The sequence below is a fragment of the Gastrolobium bilobum genome, unplaced genomic scaffold (genome assembly GCF_033153095.1).
Source record: "Gastrolobium bilobum isolate Gb01-03AN ecotype WA unplaced genomic scaffold, APGP_CSIRO_Gbil_v1 utg26319, whole genome shotgun sequence".
Lineage (NCBI taxonomy): Eukaryota > Viridiplantae > Streptophyta > Magnoliopsida > Fabales > Fabaceae > Gastrolobium > Gastrolobium bilobum.
In genome coordinates, this window is record NW_026898644.1 from 346,311 (window position 1) to 363,062 (window position 16,752).

A 16,752-nucleotide genomic window follows, 5' to 3' on the forward strand; every position below is an offset into this window, starting at 1 on the left:
CATTTTGGGTAACAAGTGGATAATCGGAGACAGTTCATGAACCAATTCCAATCTGCAAATTCCGACAAGAAGATGGCGACAGCGTGAAGTGTGTCGGCCACAATGGTGGCCCCCGGTAGGTGTCGATACTGGCCCTGGACCAGGCCATTTTTGTAATGGGTTTTTTTCTCTCTATATTATCCAATTTTATTTTCTCATAGTCAATGTTATTCATTTAAACACTAATATAAAACAAACAAAATTATAAATACTCCTCATCGTCATTGTTCATATTTTATCTAATTGAAAATAAAAATCAATATACCTTGGGAAAAGGCTTTGTTGGGAGATGTTTACTCACTTAATCTGTGATCTCCCACCTCAAAAGGATTAGTCTCACTTAATGTGTGATCTCCCGCCTCGAAAAGATAAGTCTTCGATTGTGTAGGATATCTTGAGAAACCAAAATATAAAAATAAAAATCAATACTATTATAATGGATATTTCCTGTTTTATATCTAATTTTATTTTTCAAAAATTTCATTTAATACCAGTCGTTCAAAATTTAAACACAAATTAAAAAAAAGTTTAAATACTTTCTAATTATATAGTGATAATTGATGATTTATAACACTGAATATTACTTGCATTATTTACTACCTTGGATTTTACAAAATTATCCAATAGATGATCAACTGTTTGTATATGGGTTTGGATCTGTTTCCTTTTAGGATGTAGTATGTCAATATAACAGTAATATAGTGAGATATATGTAATGCGTTTCATGGGAAGGTTGAGAAGCAAGGGGGAGTGTAAGAGCAAGGTGGTTCTGTGGTTGAAATTCTATAGAGTTTCACCAATGAGAAGTAATGTACAAAACATACCTTTTCAGTGGAAAAAAGAGTGTATTTATGGGTGGAAGAAAGGAGAGACTCATAATTATTTCTGCCCTTGTGAGTCTTATTAGGTGTGAGACAATTATGGTTGCCTAATAGGTGCGTGTGCAAGAGAGTCATATCATATGAGACAAAAAAGATTTGTCTTTCTTTAAGGTGCAAGGGTAAAATCTTATTGATGGGACTTAGTAGGAATGTGGATTAGGCCGATTTATAGAGACCTACAACCAAGCCTATATTAGGTCAGGTTTAACATATTATAAATAGTAAAATAGAACAAGCCTAGGCTTTTAAGAAAACTTATTTAGAAAACAAGCCATAGGCTTTTTTTGTACATGTCGGGCCTATAAACTTACAGGCCGACCTGTATCATATTATTTATTTAAAATAAAATTATTATTTTAATAATTTTGAATAAAAAAGTAATATTATTTTAATTATTCTTTTAATTGTTTAATGTTTAATAGGCTTAAACAGGATAACAGACCTAGGTCAAGGCTTTTACTTTTTAAATATAGGTCACACCAGACTTGTAATTTGGGGCCTACACAGGCTAACAAGCCAGACCATACAGAATATTGTTTACACTTGCCTAGCCTAGCCTATTTATATCCCTAGGCCTTAGTGACTGGCTCAATGGGAAATATCTATGGTACTACTGCTGTACCATTCACTCATTGTATCTATTTAATAAAAAAAGAGGAATGACTGTCATGTTTGCATAGAAAAGAAAGAAAAATATTTTTTTTATCCAAGTGTCACTTGTTGAATAGCAGATGTACATACTACAGATGTACAGAAGATGATCTCGCGTAGTTGGTCTTATCTGGATAATAAGGATAAGGGAAAATAAAACTCGAATAATTTTATACACGTGGGGAAAGATTACTTTATTATAAACGACTTACATTAACGTTAAATAATCATTAACAAATTAAATGTTGATGTGGAAATATCAATTGGTATTTTTGTTATTCTCTTCCCCTTAAGATATAAAACAAAATTGTTTTTAAGAATTATTTAAAGGGATAAGATATCATGTCTATATTTTTTTTATGCCAATTTTATTTATCTCTTTCCAAAATTGTTAGACCACAATCTCAACCAACAATTGGAGGAGGTACAAACAATGAAGGTTAATTGGTTGTAATTTGTGATCTAACAATATCAAAAAGAAATAAGTAAAGTAAATATGAAAAAATGTAGGTATAATATCTATTCCAAATAATATACATAATAATGTATTATAATATACATAATAATGTATTTTTTAATAAATAATGCGCTTAAATTATTGTTTAAAAATAGTTATAAATAATTTAAACATAAAGTTTATAAATTGAAAAATATCATAAGTTAAAGAAAGATATGAAAGAAAAAAAAATGAAAAGTAAAAAGGGTTATAATTTAAAATATAAAAAAGTCCCATGTTTAAAAAATTAGAAGAAAGAAGAGGGGGAGACACGAAGAAAGAGCAGAGAAGAGAGAAGATAAAATGGAGTAAAATTCTTATTCTCATTCGCTCACGTAGAAGTGATGTCCTTTTATAGGACTCTAAATATGAATAGAGAATAATTACATTTCAAGTCATCATTAATACAGTGGTTATAACTTATAAGGGACATCAAGAGTCATGAATTACATTTTCACTCACCATTAATATAGTGGTGATAAGGTACATCAAAAGTCCAAATAGTCATGTGCATAAATATTTTACAACACCATGTTAATTTTATTTGAACAACTTTTCTGTTATACATAATTTTTGGGAGAATATTACTCTTATGTAACAATGAAAATTTCTCATGCACTCACAAAATAAAGGAGAGAAGAGAGAGAAAAAATATAAAATAAATCCCAGCTTTAAATTATGAGTACATGCAAGAATTTTTCTCTCATATAATATAAGAATAATATTCCCCTAATTTTTATAGTAGTGTGCACTAGTCACATATTTTGTGGTACTATTACCTTTTAATGAAAACTTTAATATTATATTTATAAATTTTTTATTTATAAATTCTTACAAATTATACTATATACTATGAATCATACACATTATTTAAGCATGTACTACCCATAATACATAATATAATTTGTAAATAAATTTTTTGTAAATATACCCTAACTTTATAGTAAACATAATACAAAAAGGAAACTCTTTAATATATTTATGAAAAATCATTATCTCATTTTATGTGAAATAATTATCTTATGTTGTTCTCACATCAAAAATTGTGTCATCATTTTTTTAATAGGTGGTGAACCCAGTATATTATGTGTCTATGAGAAAATAAAACTCCTATATTTATTACATGAAACTTGAACAGGTACGTTACGAGCTACAAAAATAACATACGTGATTCATCCGCCAAAACAAAAAATAACATACTTGATTCCGTAAATAAAATATATTAAATGTCATACGTCTAAATTTTACTGTTCTCATTTTCCAGTAATTATACCTCATCATATTAAACAATTCACAAAAAGATTAAACATGATTCAGAGAATCAGAGTATATTAATCAGTTTTCAACATTTAAACACTGTTAATATACAGCATAGTCTACAGACAAGTTTGATTAAGTATTTAAAATTAAATCTTCCAGATTCTGTCAAGAATATACATGCAATTAACAAACAAAAGAACACCGTGACTTAGTTTTTAATTTCTAAAAACAGAGTTAACAAATTGCAAGATGATTTGTTTATCACAACCTCAATAAAATAATACGTGCATGATTCTAATATGCTTAACAAGTAGCCACGGGAATCTCGGATGAAAAAGTAGAACAAATTAAAGAACAGAAACACCCAGGCATGGGATCTTTACAAGTGGGGGCCTCAAGTCATGTAACATTAGGCGCCTAACATATCATATTCCACTTGTCCAGTTATTAATTTAATGACTAATCTTTTTTAGGCTCCAAGGTTACTCAAAAAGACCATGACCTCATAAAATATTATTGTGGTGTCATATTGGGATAGTGACACATAAAGCAGCAACACAACAACCTATAGTGAAGTTCCACATGGATTCTTCCACAGATGTAGATTTCAGGTATCCCAATATCCAATTTGAACTTGTGAACCTTTTATCAACCTATGTTCTTCCATTAAAAAGTTTACCACCCCACTTTTCATTGCATATTCCAGAATCCCAAGTGATTTCCATTTCGAGCCACATATACAATCTATTTCGTTTTATATATTAAAAAACATATACTCTTTATTCATATAAATTTTTATATTATCATTTAATTATATATTATTTTGACTATGAAAATTATTATTTATGAATTTTAATTTCATTTAATCACAAATGAGTTAATTTTTTTTGTAAAAAATATTTAAAGTAAGAAAAAAAAAATATCTTCAGAAAATGATGTAAACCATACATGATATTAAGTGGCTGTTAATAGGGGTTTTAGCTAGCTACTGGTATCTGTAACCTTTAGGTGTGTGCTTCCATGCTTGCTATGTGACTTGCTTTTCTGCACTGTCTCTCAACTATAAATATAAAATCCGAGTCGGCGATAACATTTTTCATCATTTTCTTTTCCTCGTTACTTTGATTTCTCTGCATCGTTTCTGCATTCTCTAGATTTTACCGTTCTGCAGTTCTATCGTATGGCGTCGTGCTCCTGAGTTCTGCTGGTTTTCGTGAAGAGGCGTGAGTAGTTGCGAGTTTTTTCCTCTGAAATTTTTCTATTGGCGATGGCGGAGGAGAAGGATGAGGAGGGAGTTGCTGCCGCTAACAAGATAACGATTGGAGTCTGCGTGATGGAAAAGAAGGTGAAATGTGGCTCCGAGGTTCTCTCTCTTCTTTTTTCCCGCTGAATCCAGTGTTTCTTCTTTGCTTTCTGGTTTTGCTGTTTTTTTTTTTCTTTTCTTTCTGAAAACAGAGAGAATCGCAACGAGTTGTTATGAATGTGTATGACTTCGCGGCACTATTTTGTATTGCAGGTTTTCTCGGCTCCTATGGAGCAGATTCTTCAGAGGTTACAAGCATTTGGTGAATTTGAGGTTGGTGAATGTTCAGGTTTATTTGATGCTCTGACTATCGTCATTGATTTGGAATTGGCTTGTTCATGAATCTACTGATAACAGCACAGTCTATATTGCTTCTTTTTGTACAGTATTAAAATGTACTTGTTCTATTTTCTTTTCTTTTCTCATAATTTTGTTGCGTAGTAGCAGAGATGATCGTCATGGTTATGCTTTTTGCATTTTTTTCTCACGTGAACTTTATATTGTATGTAGATCATACATTTCGGGGACAAGGTCATCCTTGAAGAACCAATAGAGAGGTATAATTGACATCGTTAGTTGGAACTTGCTTGGACTCTACATTTTGAAGAACTATTTATTGTTCTTTCTAGAAAGCTACATCTGTTTGATCAAGTACCTGCTTAGTATTTTGTAATAGCTTTCGGTTTTAGTTCTCTCCATGGACCCATGGATTGAAATGGTATGCAGTACTCAAGCTCTATCAATAGACAGAAGTTGGTTATTCTCGTGCTTTTCAGGACATATATGTACACCCTAGAGCGAAGTCTTGTAGGAATTATCTTAATGTTATGTGAGGAAAAGTTAAAATTCAAAATTGAAGTTTTTTTAGGCTCTTTATCATGATTCATGCCATTGGTAGTAGCCACTTTTAGCTTATTGAAAAGAGAATAGTAATGACGCTGATAATCATTCCTTTGTTTGACATGCATATGTATATTTGGGAGCACACTAAAAGAGAAAAAAAAGGAAACGGAAAAAGTATTATAAATTTCTTATTTTATGAAATTTTTTCCAGCAGATTCCTTTTCATTGGTTTTATAAATTTGGAAGTTCACATAGTTTCACTGAATACTTTACTTTCATTTTTTCTGTCTGTCCACCTTTGGAGTTAAGAAAAAAAAAATGCGGCATAGGGAACACTTTATCCCCTTACTGTGCTTTCGTTCTTATCATAATTCCAAACAAGGGATCAAACAGTTTTTCCCATTATTTTTCAATGTTTCTGTAAAGAACTAATTCAACCCAACAGCTTAAGCTCTTGGGTGAGGCTACATTAATGGTTTTATATATCTCAACACGCCCCCTCTCACGAGAGCCCACTGGGCTTGAAGGGTGAACAATGCACAGGCCCACCTACCTGTGCGAACAAAGAAATTCCACTTGAAAGAAAGTGGGGGGCGGCGAGGATCGAACCCGGGACACGAGGCTCTGATACCATGTAAAGAACCAATTCAACCCAAAAGCTTAAGCTCTTGGGTGAGGCTACATTAAGGTGTTGGAACAATACTTGGTTTGGTGCACTTATATATGTAGCCTGTGTCTCTCCATCAAGTGAAGTATGGGGGGGTTGGGTCATACGTTGATCATGGCCCACAGCAACGTTGAGAGGGTATGCTGGACCAGCTACCTTAGAAAAAGGGGCTGGATCTCAACGGCGACAAAAATGTTGGGGCCTGAACATGAATGTTCTAGTCCATCCTGACTTAACAGAGCTAGCTTTTGGGGTGGTGTATCCCAAGATTCTTTACAGTTTCATAAATCATATTTGCATTTGGGACTTGTAAGTTATATTTGAAATATTTGTTGCTGTCAACTTTGTAAATGTTTAGAGTCACACTGATTGCATACTAAGTTTAAATATCATGTTTTTCAGCTGGCCAGTATGTGACTGTTTGATTGCTTTTCATTCCTCTGGATATCCCCTCGAAAAGGCTGAAGCATATGCTGCTTTAAGAAAGTAAGCCATTTTATTTACCAACTTCATTTGATTTGTATGTGATGTAAATTTTATAAAATATCAGAACACTGAATAGGATTATGCAACTCTAAAATGTTCTGGAAGTACTATTGGGATCACGTTCTGTTACACCTAGGATGGGAAAATCATACAGTATGAGAATACTTGTATGCTAGCTTCTTGACAACTACCTTCTAAAAGAAACACTCTAATAAACTTGGTATGAAGATTACTTGGTATATAAAAGCAGTTTGGTATAACAAACTGTGCTGATGAAAAGGTTCATACTTTCATAGTCTGTTCATCTTAGAGCAGTTTCTTATAATATGGTTTCATGGTTTTGGCTAGAGTAAGGAAGCTATTATTTTATGCATGTGTCAGTTTATGCTGTTCTTTGCTGTATTTGGTTGAAGAGAATGTCCCTCCTTTTAATGGTGTCCTCTGTCTTTACTTTCATTATGAGATAGGATTCTGTTTTTGGCTTCTTTTGTTTGCTTTTGTCATGCATGTTTAAAGGGGATTTCTATGACTTATGTGCAATGTGACCGGATTTTGTTACTGCATTGTTTATTTTGGCTTGCTGTTCTTTTTTTGTTCTCCCTCCTTCTCTTTCTCCAGTAAGATTTCCTATCCTCCAGCTTCCTCAGATTCAGTGATGTGAAGTGTGCCTGTTAGGTCTCCTGCAGTTACTGAAGGAGAAATAGGGAGGGTAGTAGGGGACTAAAGACAGTGAGTATACTGTATGTAAGTCACTGAATGGAGATTTAGGTTGTAACAACCTCACTTACGTGACAAAAGGAGTGAAAAGTGAGTATCGGTTAGGAGTAAGTCATTAAGGGAAGGGAGTGGAGTGGAGATGGACATCGAGTGATTGATATGTATCTTGTAAGTTCAGTTGTTGGTTTAATGCATAATATTCCACAGTGAGCTTAGATGTTTTTGACTATGGTATTAGTATTGAGAGGCTTGGCTTTGTAGTCTTCATTTGTCAAAGTGGGTCATCTGTCTATTTTGTTTGTGGACATAGACCTATAATGTAGATTAAAGTTTTATGAATATATCTCATTTCCTTGTTCTCCGTTACGCGTCTGGATATAACATGACTCTAAGTTTTTTGCTTCCCCCAGGCAATGGTGATACTCACATAAATATGTACATGCATAGGAATAATTTCTTCACATAACCTCTCTTTTTTTTTACTATGTTCCTTTATTATTTGTTCATTGTATTTTTCTTTCAATTATTGGATAACAATGTTTGTTGATCTGAAACTTGTGCAATGTGATCCAGACCTTTTCTAGTCAATGAACTGGAGCCACAACACCTTCTTCATGATCGAAGAAAAGTATATGAGGTAGGAAGGATCAATTTCTTTCTTTTCTTTTTGTTATGTTCGAATGTCCTTGTTTACATTAAGTTATCATTGATGCCCCTAGAATTGATTTAGAATTGTGTGCGTCATTTTTTTGGTTTAACCAATTTTCTTGCGTTTCAGCATTAATCTTGTATTTTCATTTGCTCCCAATTACTTTAAACATATGTAAAATCATGTGTATATTTGGTTGGTGTGTGTTAATGTATGCTCAATTACAGCTAAAATGCTTTTATGCTATTTCTTTCTTGTTATATAATGGATTTAATAATGTTCAATTTTGGGGTTCAAGCGTCTTGAAATGTTTGGAATCTCTGTTCCGAGATATGCCCTTGTAAATAGGGAGGTACCAAACCAACAGCTGGATTACTTCATTGAGGAAGAAGATTTTGTTGAGGTTCATGGTATGCGTTTCTGGAAGCCATTTGTGGAGAAGCCTATTGATGGTGAGCTCATTTCTTGTATTTAAGACCGAAACTGTTTTTCCTTGTTTCTTTCATCTGGTTCATTGATGGTAACAGAAAAAGTAATAATATTGAATTCAACCAAGAAACTGGACGGCCCTTACAATAACTGATCCAAGACCAGATCACCAGCAATTACAACTCAGTACCCTACTACAACTTGCAAGACAAGCTATACTGACAATATAAGTATGCTTTATGGAAAATTAAAGAAACAAACAATGAAAAGGTGCCCTGAATACCGGCTCCCTTAATAAGGAAATGTTCCTATCCTCGTTGAGTTCCCTTTCTTCCCAAAATGATACTCAGTTCTAAGATACCCCTTCACTCCTCGTCCTGTCCCTTATAACTAACATCCGACTTCCTATTCCACCCACTCCATTCATAGCCTGCCACCTGTACTCCCCTCTAACAATCTCTAATATATTCATTCCCACAGATCCCTTTTGGTATGGCTGCTTCCATTTGCCACATCATCATGAGTCTGATTGCTTTGGGCCTTATTTGTCCCCTTTTTATGCTGAAATACAAACTTGAATGACCCATCATTCATGAAGGCAATAAGTTTGGTGTGTTCTAATAGTTTGTCTTACAAAACTTATTTATTCAGTGGACGTTGCGTTGAATTGCTTTAGCATGTGAATGACATACGAATCTTTAGAAAGCCATTTGTATTATATATCTAAGGCATAGCTCTAAATACTATACTTGCATTTCTTACTGTAGAACATCAGAAATTTGTGGGTATTGCAGAGTTCAGTTATCTAACTTGCTTTTCTTTTGGTGCCATATATTAAATGATAGAAGTTATACTCTCAAAGACGTTCTTATATGTAATTATATGCAGATTTCTGTCTTGATTACATAATTGCTATTTATCTGTTCCTAATAAATAATAAAGCTTTTCAGTTCTAATGTTGACCTCATTTTTTATTTTTTGTTTACTCGATATATTTAACCAGTTGCAAATATATTTTCTTGAATGTGGTATAACACTTATTTTGTTTTGTGAAGGTGATAACCATAGTATAATGATATACTATCCCAATTCAGCTGGTGGAGGAATGAAGGAATTATTTAGGAAGGTGAGCTTTAGGCTGACATGTCACTCCCTTATTAGGTGGGTATAATGTAGTACTGCTAACATCAAATCATCTTGGAGGACATTCCATTTCCAAGGGACATGGTAAAAAATTGTTGATTTGGCTGTATTGGCTTTTTACCTGCCTAAGTAACGAATAGTAAGTCCGAAGAAAAAAAAGAGAGTAACCAAAGCAAGCTATTTATGCTTTTTACTCGTTAATTTTTATTTGTTTTGGTGCTTGTAATAAGTATCAAGCTTTCTAATTTAAGCTGTTTGGTTAACTTGGTTGTAATCTTAAAGCAAGCTTATACACTTTGTTATAGTTATAACTAAAACCTTTTCTTGGTCTTCTTCTAACAACTTGGGTGATATTTGGTACACAGAAATAGTGATTTCATTCCATGAATATTCCATGGAAAGAGGTTGTTTGTTTAAAAAAATGGAATGGTGCTTTCATTCCATGCCTCGTTCCACAAATTTACGAATTGAGCATGAAATCCATACCCTCCTAGAGATGTGGGATTGAGTTTCCATATAGGTTCTTTGAGATAAGTTATTTGACTTGTAATTGGTGTAAAGCATATTATCTTTTTACAATAGTTTCTCTTTACAGATATGTTGAGATTGGATGACTTTGTTTTATTAATGTTTTCTTTGTTCTCTGATATGAACCTTGGGAGAGCATCACCCCTAAAGCTAGCTCATGAGGTAGGAGAACTCAAAATCCATATAAATCCCACAACAGACCCGTATGTTTCTGATGTGGGACTCCATGTCCCATATCTTGGAGTAGGATCGTAACATTTCACCACGCTCTGCAGCTCCGCGCCTACACAGGCTGGCTTTGCGCTAGTTTTTTATTAACCCTGGGCGAACACTGCAATGCCAGCATCACCACTCGCGCCTCTCGATTGCAACTGGGAGACATAGTGGAAGGTTTTGATTCCAATTGATATGAGCCTTGGGAGAGCCTCATTCCAAAAGCTAGCCCATGAGGTAGAAGAGCCCAAAGTCCATATAAACCCCATACCAGACCCTTATGTTTTCGATGTGGGACTCCAAGCCCCATACCTTGGAGTAGGGTTGGCAAAACGGGCCAACCCGGCTCAACCCGACCCAACCCGCGTTCAACCTGAAAAAAACGAGTCGGGTTAGGGTTGGCTCGAAAAAATGGAAAAAATAAAATAAAATTTCATTGATGCTATAACTTCTAAATTTTTTCCCTAAATTATTAATTCATTCAATACAAAGACGTTATACAGATAAACCATAGAAAATTCCTTTTGCATTTGGACTTGGACTTATTGGCGTTGGCACCACATTCACATTGTCACACATACTATAAAAAAAGTCCTGAATGCACGGTTTTGGACTTATTGGTAGTTGCAGGGTATTTTCATTTGGGTCTTTGGAATTTGGATTTTAGGTTTTAGCTTTCCACTTTACCTTCATTAATTTTTATACTTTTATATTAAAAAAAAAAAACCATAACCCGCGAGCCAACCCGTTTGACCCGTGGGTTGGCTCGGTTTTTTTCGAGCTGAAACGAGTCGGGCTGACTCGAGTTACTAACTCATTTTTCCTAACCCAACTCGGCTCATTTTAGCCGGGTTACGAGTCAATCCGATGGGTTGGCTCATTTTTGCCAAGCCTACCTTGGAGTAGAGTCCGTAACATTCTCCTTCTTTTTCTTTTTTATATTTTTAGGATCTCATATCCTCCCAAGTTTTTGCAATCATTTTCTCTCTGTCATAGTAGATTTCTTCTTTTATCAAATAAAGGAATAGAGCATTTAATTCGCATCCCAGCTAAGGATTCCATGCTCCTAAGAATGTGGTTAAATTTTTGTTTTCCCATCAAATCTTTATTAATTTTACAAAATGTAACTATTATCCTTGTTCCCTTTAACTTACTTAAATCTCATGAGCAATAGAGTGTGTTATTACTAAAATATTTATAGAGACAACATGATTAGAATTTAATGTATATATTGTACATTCAGATCAAATGACAATTTACACACTTAAAATTTCTATTTCTCAATTCTACAAACAAAATGATATTTCCTCTGTTTTTGGTGACTGTTAAAAATTAAACTGGACATTGCTCTCAATAATATATATTCATGTTGCATAAAATGTTATTATTATTATTATTATTATTTATGTCACTTAGATCAACTTCAACTGTGTGAGAGAATTATAATATAAAACCATTAATGTGGCCTTCACCCAAAGCTGGGTTTGGGTGAGGGCCACATTAATGATTTTATATTATATTTGTTCCACATTGATTCATTGTACCTAACAACAATGGTAGCAAAATATGGATGGGGAATTACCATTCCATTCTACTACATTCCAACTCATTTCATTTCATTCGTTTTCTGTATGCATTCCATGTACCAAAGTGACGTTATCCTTTCTTTCTTTTCAGTCTTATGTCTGAATATAATTAAGCAACTTGGTTTGTTTTGGGTATTTTATGATCTTAGGTTGGCAACAGGTCTAGTGAGTTTCATCCAGAGGTGAGAAGAGTGAGGCGTGAAGGCTCCTATATTTATGAGGAGTTCATGCCAACTGGAGGGACAGACGTTAAGGTTTGGCAGTTTTGAGTTTTATTTTGCTTTGTGTTTATTTTATTATTTTTTTGGCTTTTTTTTTTTAATTATATATTTGATATGTCTCTGGCATGTGCCATATCTCTCCATAATTTTACACAAGAGAAATGATTTTCAAATTTTTTGCAAATGACTGCAGGTGTATACAGTAGGGCCTGAATATGCTCATGCTGAGGCTAGGAAGTCCCCGGTGGTTGATGGTGTTGTTATGAGAAATCCTGATGGGAAGGAAGTAAGTAGTCTGCTAAACATTTTAGCCTCTTCTCTCATATGTCAGTTTCAGGTCTTCTAATCTACATTTTGTCCCTATGATTGACTAAGTAGAGAACTACTATGATGATGGTACATTGTTTCAGAACTTCCACATAAATTTGCATGTGGAGTTTGAGTCGTCGTCCATATAAGAAATGAACGGTTTGGTTTATGAGACGAATATTAAAAAGAAGGCTTTGGAATTGCCATTATCAGTTCAGAAGCAATTCGAGAGAAGCACTGAATCTGTTCTGTATACCATTCAGTGGAACTGATATCATAATAGAAAACAAGAGAAAATGATAGAAAGAGAGGGAAAATGCAAAGAAGGGAAAATGAACTTTGAGAGAAGCTCTGAATCTATTCTGTATTCAACTTAGTTCAGAATGATAAAAAGTGTACTTTTATGGACTAATCTAACAAAATTAACTAATTACTAACTCTGTCTAGTAACTAACTACATAGCTGTCAATAACAGACTAATAGTCATTTGAATTTCTTGTTGAAGAGTGTCTATAATTTCATTTGGCAGGTTAGGTATCCAGTGTTACTTACTCCTGCTGAGAAACAAATGGCAAGAGAGGTTTGCATTGCATTCAGGCAAGCGGTATGTTTTGTAAATGTGATAACTGCATGCCATTAAAATATGAAATATTCACTTTTGTTTTGTGTGATTATTTTCTGAAACATTCGCTGGAACTGGCTGTCTGGCTTCTAGTTTGTACGGGTAGAGGAATTTTGTGTTAAAATTCTAGATTGCTTAGTATTCCTATAATTGTTGAACCTATTCAAGTATTGATGTTTTATATCCTGTGTTTTAATTGTGTTGTAATAGTCCAACATCTTTTTACTATTCCTTACTGCATAATATTCACTGCATATCATTGTAATTATTGTAAATATTTTGTTTCCATATATTAGTCATTACTTTAGGTGAGTAATTATTTAGTTAGGTCTATAAAATAGTCTGAACCCATGTAGAATATTATTCAAAAATAATAATATTCAGTAATTTTTCATTCAAGTTGGTATTTTTTTCACGAGCCATAGGTGAGAACATGCAAGTCCAACTAACCTTTGGTGTCATAGAATTCCACATCCTGATCCTAATGAAAGAGTCATCATCATTCTACACTTCAAACTTTGGGTCAGTCTAATCAAGTGATTTCTCTTCAATATGGTTAAGCTTTCCGTTGTCCTTTGAGGATGGTATGAATGATCTAGGAGGGTTACATTATCTCCTCACTCAACAAGTTGGGGTTTGTCCCAATCAAAAGCTACCAGTTTCTTGCCATCGGTATAGCTCTGAGACTTCTACTTCACAAAATTGGCTCCAACATAGGTGCCTTTGACATCATTCTCTCTCTATTAAAGTCTATGGGTCTGTTTGATTTTGTTTTTGTTGTTTTCATTTTTGAAAATTGTTTCATAGAATTATTTTACAGAACAAAAATATCAAATTTTTTTTTTGATGAACTTTGTTTTGAGAATAAGTTTTGAAAGCTTGATGATGCTCCAGTGGCAGTGGCGGCGGCTCCGGCGACATGGGTGGTTTGAACTGAGAATTTATGAAAACAAGAAGGAAAAAAAAAAATCAAAAACAACTAGCATGTGTTCTTGTTTTTCTATTCTAAAAACAAGAAATGAAGAACAAGTTTTCAAAGTAATCAAATAAAAATTGGGTAACCAAACAAGTTTTGTTTTATGTTTTAGTTCTTAAAACACAAAGCTGTTTTGAAGAACATAAACAATCAGACCCTATTCCTTCTTTGTTTCTTTGTTTCCAGAAGAGTCTGATGAGTCCTTTATTGTGATATTTGTGAATTGGTTAAGCATCGCAATGTAACTTGCAACGTGGTCATTAAGGTGCCATAAGTGGTCAATGCCTCTTGCTGGTTGAGGAGCTGCCCCTGTAACACCCTGTGTGCACCCGGTGTATTAAACATATATATGGTAATGGCGCAGCTTAAATAAATGCGGAAGCTTTTTCTTTCCAATTATGAACTATTCATTATTAACCAAGTGGATTACTTATTCATTTTCAAAATATTGCCTGTATGTACATTGCAATAAATAACTAACTGAATAATCTCATCAAATATATATGTATCTAGTCACGGAACTACCACACGTAGACCGGACAATATCCAGATACGCTTATACAACTCAAGCATAAACAAACATGTCGGATAACGATGTGGCATGGACAACCCCCATATTCACCAAATAAAACAACATAATCATCATGTCTCAAATACAATAGCTATAAATGAGAATCAGGCATAATCATGTAATACAGATAGAATAGTAAACATGCGTCAGTCAACTCAACTCCGGCCTCCTGCCACTAGAGGTCTCAACCCCCGAGGTACCTGTACCTGAAAATGTGCCCCAACACGGGATGAGATCTTTAAAAAGAAATCTCAGTAAGACAAGGGGTCCTTAAGGATCTCTCCACCCCAAGCTCACTTACATGTGCAATATAAGTTCCAAAACAATAACAGCAATATAATTTTCAAAATCTGAGCAATGCAGCATATATCCATGTCATGTGTGTGTATGCATCCTACTTGCTAGAGAATAAAAGGTAGGGTTTACATACGTCTACAACATACAGTACAAAGCTCCTCGCCTGTACTTCACCCACGGAGTTACCATCTTGTATGTCTCCACATACTCAGGGGTTACCGTCTAGGTAGAACATCACATACATATCATATGACATTTGCACTCATAAAACAGCTCAATAGCATATCAATAATCATCACATATTTTCATATCAAAACACAGCATGCATATAAACCACTCCTCCATTAGGTATGGTGGAACCAACAATGGGCAAAACCGAGGACACGAAAACTTACCTGTCAAGCTAGCAATCTCAAGCTAAAACCCCGGGTCACTAAACAGCAAGGTCACGGTCTGTTCATACCAGAAATATCATTAATATTCATAGCCCAAAGTTCCATTAAGGTTCTACATAGTGTTTAAGACTTTCCAACTTGTTTTAAGTGATTTTAAGCTTAAATTGCCAGAAGTATTCGAATACTTCTCAATAAGTATTCGAATACCTTAAGCTCCCAGAAAGTATCTCAATACTTCCACTAAGGTATTCAAATACCACAAAGTATCCGAATACATTTACTACAATATCCGAATACTCTCCGATAACTATTCGAATACCACAAGTATCCCAATACTTTTACTAAGGTATCCGAATACTTCCATTCCTAGAAAAGTATCTGAATACTCCTCGATGAGTATTCGAATACCTCCTGATGAGTATCCGAATACCCCACGAAAAGTATTCGAATACTTATCAGACAGAATGCAAAAACTCGTGCAGTTTCTGCATAATCTCCATTTTAAGGGTCCTCACACGATTTGGAGTCCAATGTCTGCACAAACAGAAGTTCCTTACCACTTATTAGGCATATATTAATGACCCTTAACTTAAATGATCAAAGTTTCCTTTTTTAAAGAGCTAAACTCATGAAATTTCAAAGGAGGTGATCATGGTTTACCTCAAGGCTTGTGAAAACAGAAAAAGGAAGTGACTTGGTGATTTCTACACCACTCTAGGATTCTGCCACTACAATGCCACGAAATTGGCCCACAAGCTTGGTCCTTTTTCTTGAAGCTCCAAATGTGCAAGAAACTGACTTTCACCTCAACAACTCAGTGGACAGCCCTCAACCCTCACATTGAGTGGCTGTAAACTCAGAAATAGGGAGCCTTTCTCCCTCACCAAGGTTGCTCTCAAGTGTATAGAGAGTCAAAGAGGAATAATCAACAAGAAAGGTGGGAATTTTTGAGGTTTTCAAACAAGGAGGGCTATAGGAGAAGGTGGTAGCCAAGGCACCCAAGGAACTCCACGTAGAAAATCAGAAAATTTGACCTAGATTATTGTGCAAGTGTCTATTTATAGTGCACTTGACTTAATCCGTCGGTATTAGTTCTAATAGCTCTGCAATCATTTCACTCCCAAACTTAATATTCTGAACCTAGCCATTTTTATTGGATTTTTCATATTTTTATTATAATTTTCGCAACACTTTACCGGTACGTGTTTTATACGTAGTCGGTATTAGTTCTGACATCAAAACTCATTATTATGACTCCAACATTGGTATTCTTGACCTAGATATTATTCTAGGAATATTCATATACTTATTATAATTTTTCGGGATACTTCACCGGTACGCACTTATACTGTGAAGTGGAACCGTTATCTGTAATTTTCATCACAACAACGATTTAAGCATTATTTGTCCTTCTCATTAATTATTCTAATCTTTCTATATTTATCCAAGGTCAATTATGAAATTATTTCT

The 16,752-nt window shown here is 34.3% G+C and overlaps 1 protein-coding gene across 5 annotated transcripts in view; it reads left to right on the plus strand.

Annotated features, from left to right (window-relative positions):
* The first annotated feature begins 4,307 nt into the window (after positions 1 to 4,307).
* LOC133318014 (inositol hexakisphosphate and diphosphoinositol-pentakisphosphate kinase VIP1-like) overlaps positions 4,308 to 16,752 on the plus strand; it is a 37,828-nt gene continuing 25,383 nt past the window's right edge. For 2 of the 5 annotated variants that reach the window (XM_061519941.1, XM_061519942.1), the window contains exons 1-10: positions 4,308 to 4,690; positions 4,844 to 4,903; positions 5,141 to 5,187; positions 6,543 to 6,626; positions 7,917 to 7,980; positions 8,291 to 8,444; positions 9,477 to 9,547; positions 12,041 to 12,145; positions 12,306 to 12,398; positions 12,951 to 13,025. In XM_061519941.1, the coding sequence (XP_061375925.1) occupies positions 4,595 to 4,690; positions 4,844 to 4,903; positions 5,141 to 5,187; positions 6,543 to 6,626; positions 7,917 to 7,980; positions 8,291 to 8,444; positions 9,477 to 9,547; positions 12,041 to 12,145; positions 12,306 to 12,398; positions 12,951 to 13,025 (849 nt within the window). In that variant the 5' untranslated portion in view covers positions 4,308 to 4,594. Of the gene's footprint in view, positions 4,691 to 4,843; positions 4,904 to 5,140; positions 5,188 to 6,542; positions 6,627 to 7,916; positions 7,981 to 8,290; positions 8,445 to 9,476; positions 9,548 to 12,040; positions 12,146 to 12,305; positions 12,399 to 12,950; positions 13,026 to 16,752 lie in introns of those variants that run through there. The other 3 variants (XM_061519943.1, XM_061519945.1, XM_061519946.1) reach the window with 3 other exon arrangements.